The sequence below is a fragment of the Phaethon aethereus genome (assembly GCF_964289735.1).
Source record: "Phaethon aethereus genome assembly, chromosome: 6".
Classification (NCBI taxonomy): domain Eukaryota; kingdom Metazoa; phylum Chordata; class Aves; order Phaethontiformes; family Phaethontidae; genus Phaethon; species Phaethon aethereus.
In genome coordinates, this window is record NC_138580.1 from 23633025 (window position 1) to 23650560 (window position 17536).

At 35.9% G+C, this 17536-nt stretch overlaps 1 protein-coding gene across 1 annotated transcript in view; it reads right to left on the bottom strand.

Annotated features, from left to right (window-relative positions):
- Positions 1-2947: 2947 nt before the first annotated feature.
- LOC309406290 (neurabin-2-like) overlaps positions 2948-17536 on the bottom strand; it is a gene marked incomplete at both ends in the record, with an annotated part of 41367 nt that continues 26778 nt past the window's right edge. Inside the window, 5 exons of the mRNA XM_082001404.1 lie at positions 2948-3115; positions 4747-4935; positions 9762-9878; positions 16152-16347; positions 16915-16986. Of these exons, the coding sequence (XP_081857530.1) occupies positions 2948-3115; positions 4747-4935; positions 9762-9878; positions 16152-16347; positions 16915-16986 (742 nt within the window). The remainder of the gene's footprint in view (positions 3116-4746; positions 4936-9761; positions 9879-16151; positions 16348-16914; positions 16987-17536) is intronic.

Genomic DNA, 17536 nt, shown 5'->3' on the forward strand with positions numbered 1-17536 from the left:
GTCAAGCTAATGTAGGTCACTTTAACAGGCGTGATTTACAGAATGAGCTACATACATAGTTAAACTGACACTCTGAGAGGATTATTCTATCTTAATTGCCACTAAGAACAGTACAGTTACCTGCTCCGCTCAAACTTGTGGGCACTTTGAGAGGTCCCTATTTTTCTTCTTTACAAGGATGTGAGGTGGTGACTGGCATACCTTTCAAGCTGCATGGCTACAAATGAGGAGAATCTATAGTTGATCTCTTCTTCAACCCTGCAAGAGGATGTATGTGTGAAATTCCAGTGTAAAATGGGGCCTGTACAAAAGTTAGAGGGAATGCTTTTGCTAAACTAAAGCTGAAAGTTACAGCAAGGGATTTTAAGAACTCAACTCTGAAGCTGAACATTTTAGCTTTTATGCTAAGTTTCAAAAGTTTAACTAATGTAATTGAACGTATTTTAGTAATATCTGAGAACTACAGGAGATGTTACTGAAGAAAAGCTAATGCAGTTTTGTTGTCTAGAACATTTATTAAAGCATTTCTTACGGTATTATTGAAACAAAACATCTTTCATGCTCTCAGCTAGCTACTGATCGAATTCCGATTAGAACAACTTGCTATATAATTATATTTGTATCTATCTCCCCAGCTCCCACCCCAAATGATATGTGGCAAAAACACAAGTGTTGTAATATTTTGGTTTACAATGTTTAATCCTACTTAGAAGTTTGGTCTTTGATTACTTTTGACTTAAATAGAAGTTCAGAAGATAATTTGTGTGTTTTAAGATTTCCATTACTGTACCGAAGTCATTGCTAGCACACTGGTTCAGTTGAAGTAAATCACTGTAGAAAATTCGTATACTAGCTCAGCTACCAAAATGCTGAGATTAATAGTTTTGTATGGAAATGAGCTCAGTCTTGCACTGTAAAAATTATCTTTGTTTGTGTTAACTTCATTTTTTGAAAGAATCACTACATATATTCATTAAAACCATTTTAAAAATTAAACTTCCAGTTGTGTGATTTTGTGGCCTGGTACTAAGCTAGTTCCATGGAGCCAGCCTTCCCATTTAGCATCTGACAGGTGTTAAATGCTGTGGTCTGTGATAATCAAATGTTCTTATGCTCAGGTGCCAGGTGAGTTTATCATCCCTGCTATAGCCCCTTTTAACTACAACAGCTCTGCATACAGACAAACCTTTGAAACCATTACTTCCACTAGTCTCCTTTCTGAGAAACAAACTCTTCACAGGGTGCAACATTCAGTTCAGTGAGCTTAAAGAAAAAAGGTAATATACAGTTGTATCAATATTCTCCATTCTAGCTGAAAGCACTTAACTGAGAAATAAGCTTCCATGACTGAATTAATCGAAGGGTAGTTTTGTGTCTGTGATCCTAAGCATTTGACCATTCCGCACTTCTAATTTCCCTTCTCTTTTATCAATAGAGCAGCATTCTTCTCTGGCTCATGGTCTGTAAGTTTGGAGTACAAACTCAAAGCTACTGGAAACAAAGTAAATAAGTTAAATCTTCACCAAAGAATTGTTTCTTAATGCACAAAACTGAAAACGGAACCTCTTTTTAAAAGTAATTATTACCAAGATTTTAAAACTTTATTTTGGAAATGCATAATGTGCAGAAGCATTTCCATACAGTCCTTTTGCTGAAATTCATAAGACATTTATACAAAAAAAATAACAACTGTGAAACACCAACAGTGAAGTTCATTCATTTAATTAAAATGAAAAACAGTCCATAGATTTAAAGGAGAACTTGGTCCACATAAATGAATTATGTAAGTTTTGTTCTAGTCCATTCTATGTTGGAATTGATCTTTAAACTGTTCTATGTTTCTGGAATAATCTTATCAAAGGAAGTGCTGTTGTAGTATCTCTAGAAAATAGTATGTGAATATACAAAACACCAATTTGTCTTCTAAACTATTCTGAGAATCAAATCCTCCTTTAAAGAGAAATAATCTGTAGTCTACAATTGAACATTTAAATACAATGCAGAAACCCAGTGCTTCAGTGATAATTTTTCGTACAATTCTTCCCTCAATATTTTAAGTTTGAAAAACAGTATAGTTTAAAATTAGCAAATATATAGATTTGGTCCGCAAAAATCTTGTAGCAGGTAGAAAAGAGAAATACATGTATTGCAAATTGATCTTATTCATACCATAGATCTATAAAACTATGTATTATTTAGGAAAAATAGGTTAAAAAAGATCTTATTTATAGGTTTAAACCTTGTCCCAACACCATATAGGTAGTGTACAGAAAAACTTAATATTAATGCTTAGAAAATGTAGTTTGTGAAAACTACTTGATATTTCTTGTTATTTTTTCAGTAAATTGCAACACACAGAATTCAGAAACAATGTGTGACTACAGTGAACTTTGAATGAAAATCCCAGAAATACAAGAATTTAAACAATAATCCATAAATTTGAAATACATGCTTTCTTTTTAAATTAATTTGACATTACCATTTTCTTAAACTTAATTTTTACTATACATCTTTAGTGGCAACAAATAAACAGACTGTCACAGAAGAATTTGTTGGCAGGATTTTTCTATTGTCCCTCTATCAGATTCAACTCTATCAAATGTTAGCTGACTAATATTGGAATAATTTTTAATACAGTATTCTACTTTTCACAAACATCAATTTCAATGAAAAGGGCATATGAGGTCTTAGAAGCACAAATATTACTTAAGGCAGAAAGTTAAATTATTGTCCATTAGTACAGGCAGAGTCAATTAGGAATAAAAATACTGAAAACATTTCATTTTATTGCGTTGTAATAGGGAGGGACTATAATTAAAAAGTAAAAAACCACCTACCATGTTAAACTGTTGCACTTTCCCTCCTCCCTCAATTGTACAATTATATACAAATCTGCTGAACTTCCTCAAGATGAAGCAAGTCTGCGCTAAAATAAAACAGGGTCATTTTAGCAGCTTGATTCAAGAGTGGCTACCACTCTGCCAGTCTTACGAACTTCTCTCTCCTTCTTTTGAACCTTTTCCTTCTGCTTTTCCAGTTTTTCTTGTGTTTTTCTAATATCCTTAATTTTTTTCTTTATTGTTGATCGGTCATTTTGACTGGAAACTCCCAAAGCCTTTGCAGGTGAGGGGAAAAAAAAAAAAAAGAAAAATACCACATCATTAATTTTTCCAATAGCACTGTCAACAGACCTTGTGCATGAACAGTTTAAGGAAGTGTTACTTACTTTGCTGCAAGATAGCCTGTTTATTTGAAAAATAAGGACTTAAGTCCTCAAGAGCATTGTAAACAATCATCTTGGTAACAAGGTAAGTAAGGAAACAAGGACCTACTTCTCTTTCAGCTTCTCATTGCATTTTACAAACACGTAAACAGCTAAACATTTCCAGCAAATAGAGTAGTAGTCTCAAAATACTTTTCTAGCTCTTTTTATACAAGACGAATTTATATTCAGTAACTACCCCTTCATTTTTAATATTAAGGATTTTCAAGTGTATTATTAAAAAGTGCATTCAGTAAGTAAACAGTATACTTTGATTTTTGATCAGCAGGTGGCAGTACGCGATTCCAAGTAACAGACAGCACTTGCCTACACTCTATGGAATTCCGAACAGCATTAGGTATAAATTAAGCTTTAAGCACCAACATCCAAAGTTCTCCAAATAGAGACTGTCATTTGATAGACCAGTAACAGGTCCTCTGTTATCCAAGGAAATATTTATTTAACAAAATACAGGACATTCAGTGTCACACATCTATTCTAAAATGCAAGTATATTTTGGAGACTGAAGTTAGACACTTTTTTCCCCTTCCTAAACCACTCAAATCCTACTACTGATGATTAACAATAATTTGCCTTATGCCAGAGTAGACCAATGAACCTCATTTTAGTCACACATCTTGCCTGTCCAAAATGCAGTCTGATAATCTAATGAGAATGAGTTTACTAGCACTATGAGGGATACACACCATGCAGCTTCCAGAGGTAAAAATGGCAAGAAAAGGCTCAAAAGACAGATTTACAATAGTTTTTTTCATGAGCAGTAAAACCAAAAACATTTAAAAGGTCACCAGATAGGATTTTAGCCTTACCATTTTAAGAGGAGATGTGGAAGAAACAGATTTTTAAAACTGGATCCTGCGATTCTATGCATTTGAATTGTGTGGATCTTATTTTGATATGACCTTATGCTGAGATAGATGATAGATTATCAAGCCCCTTTGGGGAACTATGCTTATTTTCATTTCCTCAAGATGCAAACAAGGAAAAAATACTTGGTATTTTTCTGATTAAAAACTGCTTGTCTTTAATTGTAACAAGAGGAAATGGCCTCAAGTTGCACCAGGGGAGGTTTAGACTGGATATTAAGAAAAATTTCTTTACTGAGAGAGTGGTCAAACATTGGAACAGGCTGCCCAGGGAGGTGGTATGGAGTCACCATCACTGGAAGTGTTCAAAAAACATGTGAATGTGGTACTTCAGGACATGGTTTAGAGGGCATGGTGGGTGTTGGGTTGATGGTTGGACTTGATATCTTAAAAGTCTTTTCCAACCTTAATGATTTTGTGATTCTGTACAATTACTAAATTCTCATCTAGTTGTATAGCCTCCAAGTATTTCAAAAGCAAAACTCTATCCCTTAAAAAGCCATGAAAACAGGAAAATAGACTTTGTAGGTTAAAAATATGTCTGAATAAGCAGTGAAATTTATACAGTTAGAAATCTATCCTGGGATATTCACATACCTTTAACTTGTCACTGTCGAGCTGCATTAGCTGCTGTCCATCTATGTTCATAGCTGTGAACTCCGTAATATATTGCTCCATGTTCATTCCCATTAACCAGTGGCATACTTGCTGGGTGGTCCATTCAGAAATAGGTCTACTGTGCCATTGATTTTGCTTTCCTGTTGTTGTCAATTCATCATCTAATGCCTAACCAATTGAGAAAAGTCACCATAAACAATGTTTTACTTCACTATATGTTGTATTGCAGTTGCCAATTGAGTTTGATTAACAAAATGGATTTTTAAACATACTGTAGTTCCAAAAGGACTTAAGTTCTTGAGGTCACAGTTTATAGTCAGTTTGCCTAGGAGTTTGCTATAAACAAAAAGACACTACAACATTCAACACAAACTAAGTCAGAAATAGAGAACATAAATGGTTTTCTCTAAGAAATTATATAGCAAAGCATTCGCTTACATTTGGTGTATCCTAACAATGAACAATCTTCCTCAGTTAGTCGGTTAAGGTAGCTCATTCCTAATGTTAGATACTGCCTTAAAAAGGCATCAAGAAGAATCAAGTAGCACTTGAACTGTGTTATTGATTATCAAGTGAAGGAAACCCAGAATAAAAGCAATTCTAGCATTCAGTAAATCTGGTGACTATTCCAGGTACAGTTTTACTAAATTTGGTGCATTTCTAAAAAGAGAAGACTGTTTACTCTTTCATCTAATGCCATCATGTCAACATTTTAAAGGGTCTGCCTAGTGAAAGACCATTTCAGAAACATAAGAGCTTGTAGCCTTTCACTGAAAATACTTTGTCAGCTCACAGAGCTTTTGAAGCTCCCTGCTTCAATTTCAGTTGGCTTCTGAGGGGAAAAAGGTACTGCTGTTCGTCCTGAAGCACTCTATTACTTAATCACAAAAGAAAAGCTACATAAAACAGAATTCAGTATCTGTACAGAAGAAATTCTAGTGCAATACTTGAATGAGTAACATCAGAGTTCCCTGAAGTTTTATTAACTATCCAAAATGATCTCTCACTAGCTTGTGATTGAGTACAGGCTGCACTAGACTTGCAGACTGCTCCACTAGGCAGCTTCCACTGCTTATCAAAGATATTTGCAAAACAGTGGAAAGTATGCCCACTTTTTCCAGGAAGCCTTACACATGGAATTTGTAAACAGGAAACAGGGAAATAAGCATCTTTCCAGTGATGGATTTGAGACATGACCCTCTAAGTTTTAGGTGAACAACTACAGCTTTCAACTGGAGGGATCTCACAAAATCCAACTCCTTTGATGTAAAATTTGGGAGAGCTCATTGAATGTAGCCCAATAATTCTGGCAATTGCAGTGAAAGATCGTGAGACATAGGCTCTGTCACACAATCTGTACAGCAAACTGGATTTGAGAGCACAACATGGAACATATGTCTGAGATGAAACAAATACAATTCTAAATTTCCTATGTATGAGAGGACTACCTGTTATTAGAAATGGTTTCTCTTTCCCTGGTCTGTGAAACAAAGGACAGTGGTTACATTAGGAGGTAGCACAGATAAATAGGAACAAGTTTTAAATAGGAACAAGTAGAGCACAATAGTTTGTGTTGAGGTCCTAAAATCCATACTACAAACATTTCAAAGAATTTTCACTTCTGAATAGCTCTAGTCTGGTCACACTAGCAGCTAGAATGCACCAGGAACACTTTTGGAGCACATCTGATTTGATTTCCAAGATAAATCAAAGTAAGACCAGTGGGTACAATCAGGAGACTTACTTCAAAAATTAATCCAAATGAAAATGCTTATGTAGATACAACAAGTGTGAACACATCCACCTTCCGGATGTGCAAAGGAAGAATAGCAATTTTCACAAAATAACAAAGGGCTCTAGAAGAGGTTTTGCAAGAAGTGCTCTATAACAGCATCTGTATCAAGACAACTGGGGCATAGCGAGTTTTCTACCTGAGCTATTAAGCCTGAGATGCGCTTTGTATAGAGAAAGAAGATTCATTGCATAAATTACTAAAGAAATTTCAAAACGTCTGTTTATTGTAAATCATTTAGATAACGGTACTCTTCAACCTGATATTGTAATACAAGGTATATATTGGTAACTTTTTCTTTTGTCTCATACTAGCAAGTGTTCATGAATAATACACAAAAACAAGGGAAACTTTTTACATTTCAAGTTTGACCTGTATCTCAGAGTTGTGTGTGATCTACCAACAGCAAAAAATGCTAAAATATATATATTAAAAAAATATATATATGTGGCAATAGATCTACTTTTATCCTTTGGGTGTGGGTGTGTGTATCTATCTACATCTTTCTCCTTTACACTGAGAAGTGTGTAAAACGTTTTATTCCAGTTGGAACTTACTCACTAGTTTTACTAAATCTGTGTTAGTCATGCAACAACTTTGCATATGTAATTTCAGAGTATAACTGCTTGAAGAAGGTGTACTCCTGTCAAACAAAGAAGCCCAGATTAACCGATTTCACCAGGGGGATGCAGTCCCCCAACAGAATCTTGGGGGCTGTCTGCACCAGTTCCTCCAAGCAGCATGGATCAGAGCAGCTTGCAGACTGCAAGATGGAGGAGTCCTCCAGACCGAGCTACTAATTCCACTCTAGGCTTTCAGCATCATCAGTTGCTAACAAACTCCTCCTACTTCATATTGGTAAAGACATAACCCTAAAACCAGAAGTTGCACCAAACACTGAATAAGTGTTAACACACTTAGATATCATCTCCTCACGGAAGTGAAGGTGAACAGGAAGATACTTAATCCTGTATAATTTGAATTTTTCACTACTGCACAAGGGAAGCTGAAGCTATTTTTTCAGAATATGAATAGGAAAGCGAAAAATGTAGAAGAGTAAGATGAAGAACACTGATTTTTGAGTAATGCTTATTGGTCATTAAATAACACCTCTACATCATTTTTTCCCCGTTGTTTACTGGTCCTTCCAGAGGCAGGAGGACTGTCCCAAACTGTTTGTACAGAGTTACCGTCCCCAAAACAGCCACCACACACACAAGATCAGCTGCAAATTCAGAAAGCAGAACTAAAACAAGGTATGGAAGAATGAGAAAACCACGTGCTCCTGCATAGAAACGCAGGTGATTCAGAAAGCAAGTACAGAAATACTGATCTAAAGATAAAAATACAAAACCCAAGGAAACACCAATGCCATCACACCATTTAACAGATTAAAAGCTTTAGAAGGGTAGGAGGGATTACCAGCCAGCTTGCTAACCAACTGTGAGTGGAGGTGCCTTTGCTGTAACTATCTGGCTGCTGACAACCTCTCACCACGCAGCCACTTGCCCCGCCTGCCTGCGAGTACCTGCCGAGCAGAGGCAGACTCCAGAGCAATGCTGCTCCTGTCTAGATTCTAAGAGGTGTTGCCATTTCCTGTCTACTAACAATTCCACGATATGTGGGGCAGCATGCAGTAGCCCATTCTTCTGAAAGCAGGGGTTGTCACACTGGCTAGCATGATCCCTGCTGGATTTTAACAAACCCATCTGAACAACAAGCACCAGGTAGAAATTCTACCTGTGAAGGGCTCAAGTTAAGGATTTGAAATATTCCCAATTCCTGTAAGAGTGGTTACTTTCTTCCTAAACCTTAATGTATTGTACTATTAAAAAAGCCCAAGAACAGAAGTACCTAATTTTCTTCACACATACTGCTTTCCAAAAGAGGAACCAGCTCAGTTTACTTATCATTATCCTCAGAAGAGACCCTGATAATCAATGTAATTACTGAAAAGGTATAAACAACTTTCATTGATCATATGCACAAGCAACATATGAACTAAAGATAACACTAGTATCAGATCCATTCATAACAAAAAAAGGCTTAAATCATCACTTTACACATGCACAATTAGTAATAGACAACTTCAATTTGAGTTTTAGAACCAGGAGTTTACTGGAAGCTGTAAAACTGGTCAAAGAACAATATTCAAGAAGATAGTCAGCTTTGTTAAAATCTTATGATTTATACTTCTTGAAAGTTTTAGAAATACATATTCCATTCATGAACCATTCCATTCAAGAAACTGAAGGGAGCACTTGCAATGATAGATATTAAGTGGAGTTCCTCTGGTTTTCATGAGATGTATGACTGTCATCTCTAATTGAAATCTGCAAGAAATTAATCCACTACTGAAACCTGTAAACTAGTCATACAATTTTTGACACCCCAGATTTTTATGTTAGTGATTTCTACATATTACTGGAATATTTTAAGATTTTCACCAAAGCCTTGTTTAAGATAGCTAATAACAAACACCCACATTCATGAATGACAATTTAAATTTTTTTTTTCAAACATTACCACTACCAGTTTGGCAAGCCCTCTAACTCATTTCTGGAAGATGACTGTTCAGCTTTTAACGACTCCTCCTAGTCTATAAAGGATTTAATTTATAAAGACGCCCATCAGTCAAATCCCAAATGAGACAATATTTAAGAATGTTACCAAAGTGTAGACTTTAGGTTTCAGCTGTAGCCAAAGGAGTTAGCTCCCCAGGGGAATACACATTGACTTTCAGGTATCTGTTTTCTACCTATATATCACAACCACTATATTCTGTCTTTTCTTTTTTCCCTTCTTTTTTTTTTTCCCCTTGTTCATTTGTATTTAGATTAAATTTTATGGTAAAACAAACCTGCATGAATGTGAAGGCAAGGTCAAAAACGCTTCAGTTTTCATTCACCCAGGAAGTTGCTTTACATTAGTGGAACAGAAAGGTGTTATATTTAAAATTAAAAACTGCAGTTTGATCAGAGTTCATTCCAATTTTTGTGATATAGCTAGGATTAGAACACAAAGGCATCTACTAGTCCGTGTTTTTAGTTCAGTAAGGGCTTACGATTCTTCACAGTGCTCTTCAACATTCAAATACGGAAACAGCCATGTAGTTTCACATTACACAGATCTGTTTCTATTAAACATGCTGTAGTGTGAACAACAACATCAACAAGACACATATACACACTTTGAAACTCACCTCATTTGAAGAGAAGGTTAAAGTGTGTGAACGACCTGACAGATTTGGTTCTGTCACTAACCCTGAAAGTTCACAACTTGGCTTGCTATGGTATGTATCATCTATGACAATTCTACTCTGCAAACAAGTGGAAATAACGTTTTATTAACTCACTCCTTGCAAAAGCAGGTCATAAGGTGACATTCTAGTAATTTTGATTTTTGTTTAAAAAAATACTATGACTGTTATCTTTAGATCACATATGAAATGCACTCACTACATCAAGCATCTGACTTTTTTGTTAAACTTCTGAATTTGAAAACACAATAGCAAATTTAAAGCAATATCTCCAATAAGGGCACCTTGTGTGGAGAATCGGTCATAACCTGAAATGGTGTTAAAGTACACAAGGATATACATGCGGTTACTTTTTCAGCAGGCATACCACACTCGGGGAGAAGCAATTTAAGATTCATTTGATGGAATTATTCATGCTGAGTTTGTATTCAACTGAAACCTACACAAACGCTATGAATGTGCTTCAGAAGGTGCTCTTCTGTTGGCAAGATAAAAAAATTCAGTCCTAATTGTTTATGGTCATTGAGATTCCCATGACACAGAAGTGCCCCCATAACTTACAAAGTTTCTGAAAACGAGAACTAGGTTTAGATTTCATAGATGCCCACTATTGAACCACTGTAGTTGACCATGAAACAAATAGGCGGTCTTTGCCTGACATACATTGAGAATTGGGACAGCAGGGAGCTTTTGGCAGCTTGCAGATCAGGGTTTAAATTAGTTCATAAATAGAGAATATAGAGTTTGTCTAACGACAAGCTTTCCCAAAACTTAAATTCTGATTTAAGATACTGTATTGCTGTTCATTCTAACAGCTTCAGTGAGAGTGGTGAAACACTGGCACAGGTTGCCCAGAGCGGTGGCAGATGCCCCATCCCTGGAAACATTCCAGGTCAGGTTGGACGGGGCTCTGAGCAACCTGATCTAGTGGAAGCTGTCCCTGCTCATTGTGGGGGGGTTGAACTAGATGGCCTTTAAAGGTCCCTTCCAACCCAAACTATTCTATGATTCTATATTCAATTTTGAGGTTGCTGCATTTGAAGGACAGAATCATGTAATCTGATAATTACCTTGATATGAAAAACACCATATAGATGCAAAGTATCTTTAAAAGAATTTTTATAATAAAAGGACTCTATCAAGTTATGTAAAATAATCTTTATAGTTAAAGTACCAAATAGTGTAAAAACACTATAAAGCTGCACATTTTAGAAGTTAAACAATTACTCAGATGTCTTTACAAAAAATGGTTTAACACTGTAAATGTACAGTAATTATGCAGTTTGACAGCCTGAATAAATAATTTTCAAACGAGAAAATTCTTCTGAAATAAAAATTTTGACAAATTTATTCTTCTAATAAATTAAGTACTATTGATTTTTAAAAATGTAACAAAGTAAAATTCAGGTTAGAAATATGACTAATGTAAGAACTATCATATTGAAAAAATGTAAAGTCTTCATAGCATTTACTGTTTATATTCAGTTATTACACTCAGTCTGTGTTTAAAGGAAGCTTTTGGACCTGTATCCTGCCTTAGCATCCAAAAGCAGGAGGATCTAGGTTCAAACTTAGCCAGCAGCCAGTACTTGTAGAATCTCTGGCAGGTTACCTGAGCAGCCTGTGACTCAAGCTGAAGACTATGAAAAACACAGATGCTACACCTGAAAACTGCATAGCAGGTTTGGTAAGAAAATCCTTCTAAAGGACAGTAATCTATGTGTTTCCCAGAATATTTTCTAATTTTATTACCTCCATTTCCACCTCTACGTTATTTTTCTTTAGTGAGTGAAAAATAATTCTGCCAAGACCATGCCTCCTACTTTTGCCTTTCTAAAATTTCTCAGCACTACTCTTTGTTGCCTACAAAACAGTAAGCAATTATTTACCATTATTTTCTCTAATTTTCTCAAAGTCTCTTATCAACTAACTATACTTTGTAAGGATGCCATGCCATATCCTTATATGCATAAATAATCTGAGATCCTAAATTAAGCTGATGTTAAAGACATTTTTCTTCAGTAACTTACGCTCCTATAGTATATATTGTGCAGTTGTCTTCATTGAGCACTTTGGTTTTGTGTTCTGATTTCAGTTTAACCTGAACTCTAAATTTTCTAGATTATTCTATTTTTGTTTTGGGGGCAGATACTTTATCTTTGCACTCCCTTTTACCCTAAATTACTGATATGCATTTCCAGTCTTAAAAAAACATCACCAAACAAGGAAGAAAGAACTAAAAAACCCCCAAAAACCAACAAAGATAAAACCCACCACCCCAACCCAACAAACAAAAAACCCCAAACCACAACTTGAGTTTTCCTGCTACCTTTTTATGGCGTGTGGTACTGTACGTTACTGAAAAATGGTGTTCTATTTACCATGTAGATTATTTTATTAATTACATTATATTTTAGGGACTTCTTCAGTCTTTCAGAAGTAAAAAGGATTACCAGAAACAAGAGAATACTTCGTCCATCACCTATTCTCAAATTAATTACAACCCAAACTGAAAACCTATTTAGGGGCTTTTCTTTTAGCCACCTTCAGTTCACTCTTTCTGCCTTTGCAGAGCAATTGAGAACAATTCATAAACAAATCTGAACAACAACAACAAAAAAGACAGGATGATATTTGAGCAAAATATTTAAGGAGACCTTAGAAAAAATAGGAAGAAAATATAGCCAAAAGTAAAGCATCTCAGCACCAGTTGTAATGTTTTCTCCTGCCCTGCTCCTATTAGGTTTAAAGTAGTAGTAATTTACTTTTAAGGATTTAGAGCCAGTTGCAAAAATCTTTGATTCTTTAAGAGCACAAAATTTGGATAGAGGAAGTCTTTGCACATATGCTTCCTAAGATTTAAGGTACTAGGATATAAATAGTTGCCGGGATAGAGTTGGTGTTTCTTCCTGATGGCTGGTACAGTGCTGTATTTTGGATTTGGTATGAGAATAATGTTGATAACACGCTGATGTTTTTGGTTGTTGCTAAGTAGTTGTAGTGCTTACACCAAGTCAAGGACTTCTCAGCTTCCCCTGCTCTGCTAGTGGGGAGATGCACAAGAAGCTGGGAGGCGGCACAGCCAGGACAGCTGACCCAGACTGGCCAAAGAGACATTCCTTGCCATATAACGGCATGTTCAGTATAGAAACTGGAGTTGGACCAGGGATGGGAATCGCTGCTTGGGTTCGGGCTATTGATCACCATGTGGTAAGCAGTTGTTGCACTGTGCATCACGTGGGTTTGTATATTCCTTTACCAGTAATATCATCATCATCGTCGTTTTTCCCTCTTCTTTTGCTGTCCTATTAAACTGTTTTTATCTCAACCCATGAGTTTTTTTCTGATTTCCCCTCCTGGCAGGGGGAGGCAAGTGAGCGGCTGCATGGTGCTTAGTTGCTGGCTGGGGCTAAACCATGACAATAATTTACACCACAGTGTTCTTCCTTGCAATGACAATGAAACACTGTACACAAGTTTATAGAAGCTAAATAATGCTCTGGAAAAATAATGAATATGAACAGTATGTATGTGTGTGTATTCTATCAGACAATGGAACTAAATCAAGGGGCAGATTATGTAAAGGGACTAATGTAAGAACTGTGTCATTTAGAAATCTCCTAAGGCTAAACAGTCTGCAAGCACTCAGATCACAGGATTTTAGTTCTTGTGTTTCTAGTTTTCATAAGAGGTCGATTCATTACTTTGCCAAATTATACAGTATCATTGTAAGAAAACAAAATCCTCTAGGTGCAGTACTTTTAAGAAGCAAATTTTGCAGAAACAGAAAACAGTTAAAATATAATTGCATTCCTTACACCATCAACATTAAAACACAACTACAGCAATTATACACAATGCAAAAGACTCAGTACAACAGTTAGAGATTTTTACAAGACAGTTCTTATTTTCAGGTTTCTACTTTTCCCTGCTCTTTAAGAAATGCTTTCACCTGATCATATGGGATACTACAGCCATAAAAGCAATAAATATTATGGAGTTAACATCAACAAAAAGGAGTATTCTTTCCTTAAACTCTAGGAAGATGATTTTATCCCTGCTGTTACGCTGTTTTAGTAACAAGACTCACTACTGAGTGGTCAAGCACTTTTCTTTCTCAGTTTTAATGTCTTTTCATAGCAAGGTTTACCAGCCAAAGCCTTGTTATGTAGTGCAAACTTAACGATCAGCTGCAGGTTAAGATGTACAAAGATTAGTCATTGCAAGCAGTAGCTACTGTCACCTTACCATTTATAGAAGACCCTAAATGTTGCAAAGTAAAAACAGCCTGACTTCAGAGAGGCCAAGTATGATTTTTAGGATCAATTAATGTATGAGAGTCTTTTCTTTAACAGGGTCAGCTTTCTACCATTTTACAAAGCAGTAATATAGCTGAAGACTTCCACCTGCCGGTTTGCAACTGGCAATAAGGAAAAGAGCAGCAATTGCATACTGGAGCATGAGAAGGAAACAAAAAAATAAAATGGCAGGCAGGAAACCATCTGGAAGGTTAAAGTGATAAACAACTTGGATAAAGTAAAAAACGATGAGAAGAAAAGGCTATTATTTCATGGTAACATGGAAAGGAAGAGAGCACCCAATCTGGTAAGATCTGTACCTTTTTAATTGCCAAAAAAAGTGTCTATATAGAAAAAATATGGGGTGCTTAAGCACATTACGGGTGCTTATAGTAGAAATGCAGCAGTGGGACTTTTACTATGCTCAGAAAAATCATTTGAATCAGGGAGAATGGGGGAATGAAAAACAGGATGAATGGGTTCTTCTGAACCAATGACTTTGAAAGCTAAACCACTGAACGTGTATCTATACAGAAAACATCTCTTGATAGCTTTGCTAGAGCCTATTAAGAGATCAACCATGCACTCCTACTTAATCCAAAATTGTACCAAAGTGTATGCATATCTCCTTCAACAAGGATCTGGTAGTCCCAAGATCCTTGGGTTATTTACAGAAACATCTTTTGGCCACTACATGCTTCAACAGAAGCAAACAACGCAGGAGCTGTAAATACACAAGACTGACACACACTGGACAGTATTCTGTAAAGTGTCATTCTACTTCAGATATTAAAAAGTTCCTACTTTTCTTAAGTTCCTTTGTTATAGTAAAGTACTGTATGGTTCTAAAACCACTTTGTGTTTTTTACAAACTGTGTATGCAGACAGCTTACTCCTGTCATAAGGACTGTAAATTCCCTAAGAATTTACAGAAAGAACACAGAAGGTAATTAAAAAAAAAATGTATCATAACAGCATTTTAGTGCAATCAGCATCTGGAAAGATGGAAAGCCAACCTATTGTTATCTCCCATCTATGCAAAATACCAGTGACTTCATGGACTACAACCCAACAAATTTCTCTTCTAGATTTGTAACTAACCTCTCTCTAGTAACAGAGAAGAAAAGTAAAAAATGAAAGGGTATTTTAGACAACCAAAGTGAAGAAAAAGCGTGAAACTCAAGAATAAGCCTAGCTTGTGAGCTTACTCAAGTAGCTACAATTTTGAGCCCGACAAAATCCAAAGGAAACAAGAATGAAGGTAAGTTACTGAGACTGTTAGTAATGGTCTTACGTTGAAATAGGTTTTAACAAAATATTTAGACAGTACACGCATTAAACTTCTTACTTTTTACAGCCATTTCTTTCAAATAGTTTAAACTGTAAAGATGGTAACTTTATGGTTATAGACCAAAATGTGTAGCCTCACTCTTAAGATCTGGTTAAAAGGCTTTAAATTATTAGAACATTATCAGTTATTCAGAAGCAGTTTCCTAGAGGAGAGAGTGCTCTAACAGATACGTCTCTTGGCTTTCAATACTAAATTCGTTAATGAAAACCAGGATGCTGTCTTCATCCACCTGTCTGGTACTCCACCCCTGCATACCAGTATGGTAAGAACTGGTTGCCCAACTGCCTGGGAAGGTGGCTTCTACTTATGTAGACTTCCTCTAAGTATTAGACTGTACTAGACAGGGAAACAGATTTAGCTTTTAAAACTATACTGTTCTAAAGCTAGCATTGCTTTTACTGTTATAAACTGGTGAAAAAACCCATACCCTGTGATTGTTCCTTAGATGCTACTTCAGCCTGAATAGCCTCCACTGGTGCTTCAACTGAACAGGAGGGAATGGGAACACCCGCACACATTTTCTGCTTGTGAGGGCTGTAAAGTCTCAAATGTTTGCAGCAACGTTTGCAAGAGGTGATGTGGTCAAGGTCTAAGTCATCAAGCTTCCACATACTAAGCACTGATGTTTTCACTTCATCAAGAATCAATTCTTGAATATTCAAAGCAGAAATTAGTCATCTTTACCTTGCTTCTGTTCTTCTCTTGACTGTGTTCACAACTGTCCTGCCCGCTCTGAGGACAGTGCAGGCTGCTACTAGAAATCTGAGGCTCTTTGTGGCTGTCTCCAAACCAAGAGAAAGGCATGCAAGTAGGAACAGGGGAATCTGAATCTGATGCAGATAAATTGTTGCCAGAGTCATCCAATAGTTCTCGGGAACCTCTGAAATAAATAGATTAAATTGTGTTTAAGCAACAACAGCAAAAACCCCCACCCTGCCCCCCCCCCCAACAACAAACTCAAAACACACGCCAATCATTTTTACCCATTTCACAACACAACTGATATTTAAAATGAAAACTGATACTTGCCTTTAAATATCCATGCAAAATAATTTGAGTTATGGAACAACACAAATTTAAAAGCTTTTGCAGCATTTCACACAACAATTTAACAATTTCAAATAATTTGCTAATTTAATTTACTCAACATTCATCTTCCTAAGCAAAATATATTTTTTATATTCAAGGTTAACATATTGTACCCTATGAGCTGCTTTAAAATGTAACCCTGCTTTACTGTTTCCTCTATACTATTCTATGTATTTTCTTATTTCATAAGATTAGAAGCTCATCTCCACATCATTGTATTAGCCTTCACAGAATTTTGCCAGTGTTATGCTTGAATGTATTTTCAGGTCAAACAGTAATGACAGTTTAAAAGAAATTTTTAGGTTAAAAGTTTTAGGAATGCAGCATGTATGTATGTATGTATTAAATAAACAGCTACCTGCTATCCAGAGAACCTCTCAGATGTTCTTTTTCTTGTTTCTTGCCCTTGCCCCCAGATTTCCGTAATCCACTGAAGTAAAAACCACAATTTTCATAAAGCATTTACATTTACACAGTGCAACTTTTTCTTTAAATGAGCAAGCTAGTTTTTACATTGATTTCAACAGTTACAAAAAGCCACATTTATATTGTTACACAGAGCATGATTTTGCAGATTATGCATGCAATTAAAAAACTACTGCCATACATATTTTATTTAAGAACCATGACAGAATTATGAAAGTACCTTCCAAAGACCACAAACAATCAAAATAACACAGAAAATGCTCAAAGAAACTTGGTTGTATCCACTATATGCTAAGAGGAAGAACACAGTTTTATTGCTATATAAATGTTCATATGCAGTGCAGAGTGACTTGATCTAGTCACTAACTACATTCTCTCTGTGTGAAATAAGTTATAATTTTTATGTTACATATTATGATTTATTTGTTGCAGTGCCAGCCTGAGTCTTTGATGTCAGCTGGATTCAACAAGCTTTACACCTGCCTCCACAGGAGCAAGCCTTATTGCAAAATTTAGCAATTATTCTCTCAAATCCCCAGAGTTCAGCTACCACA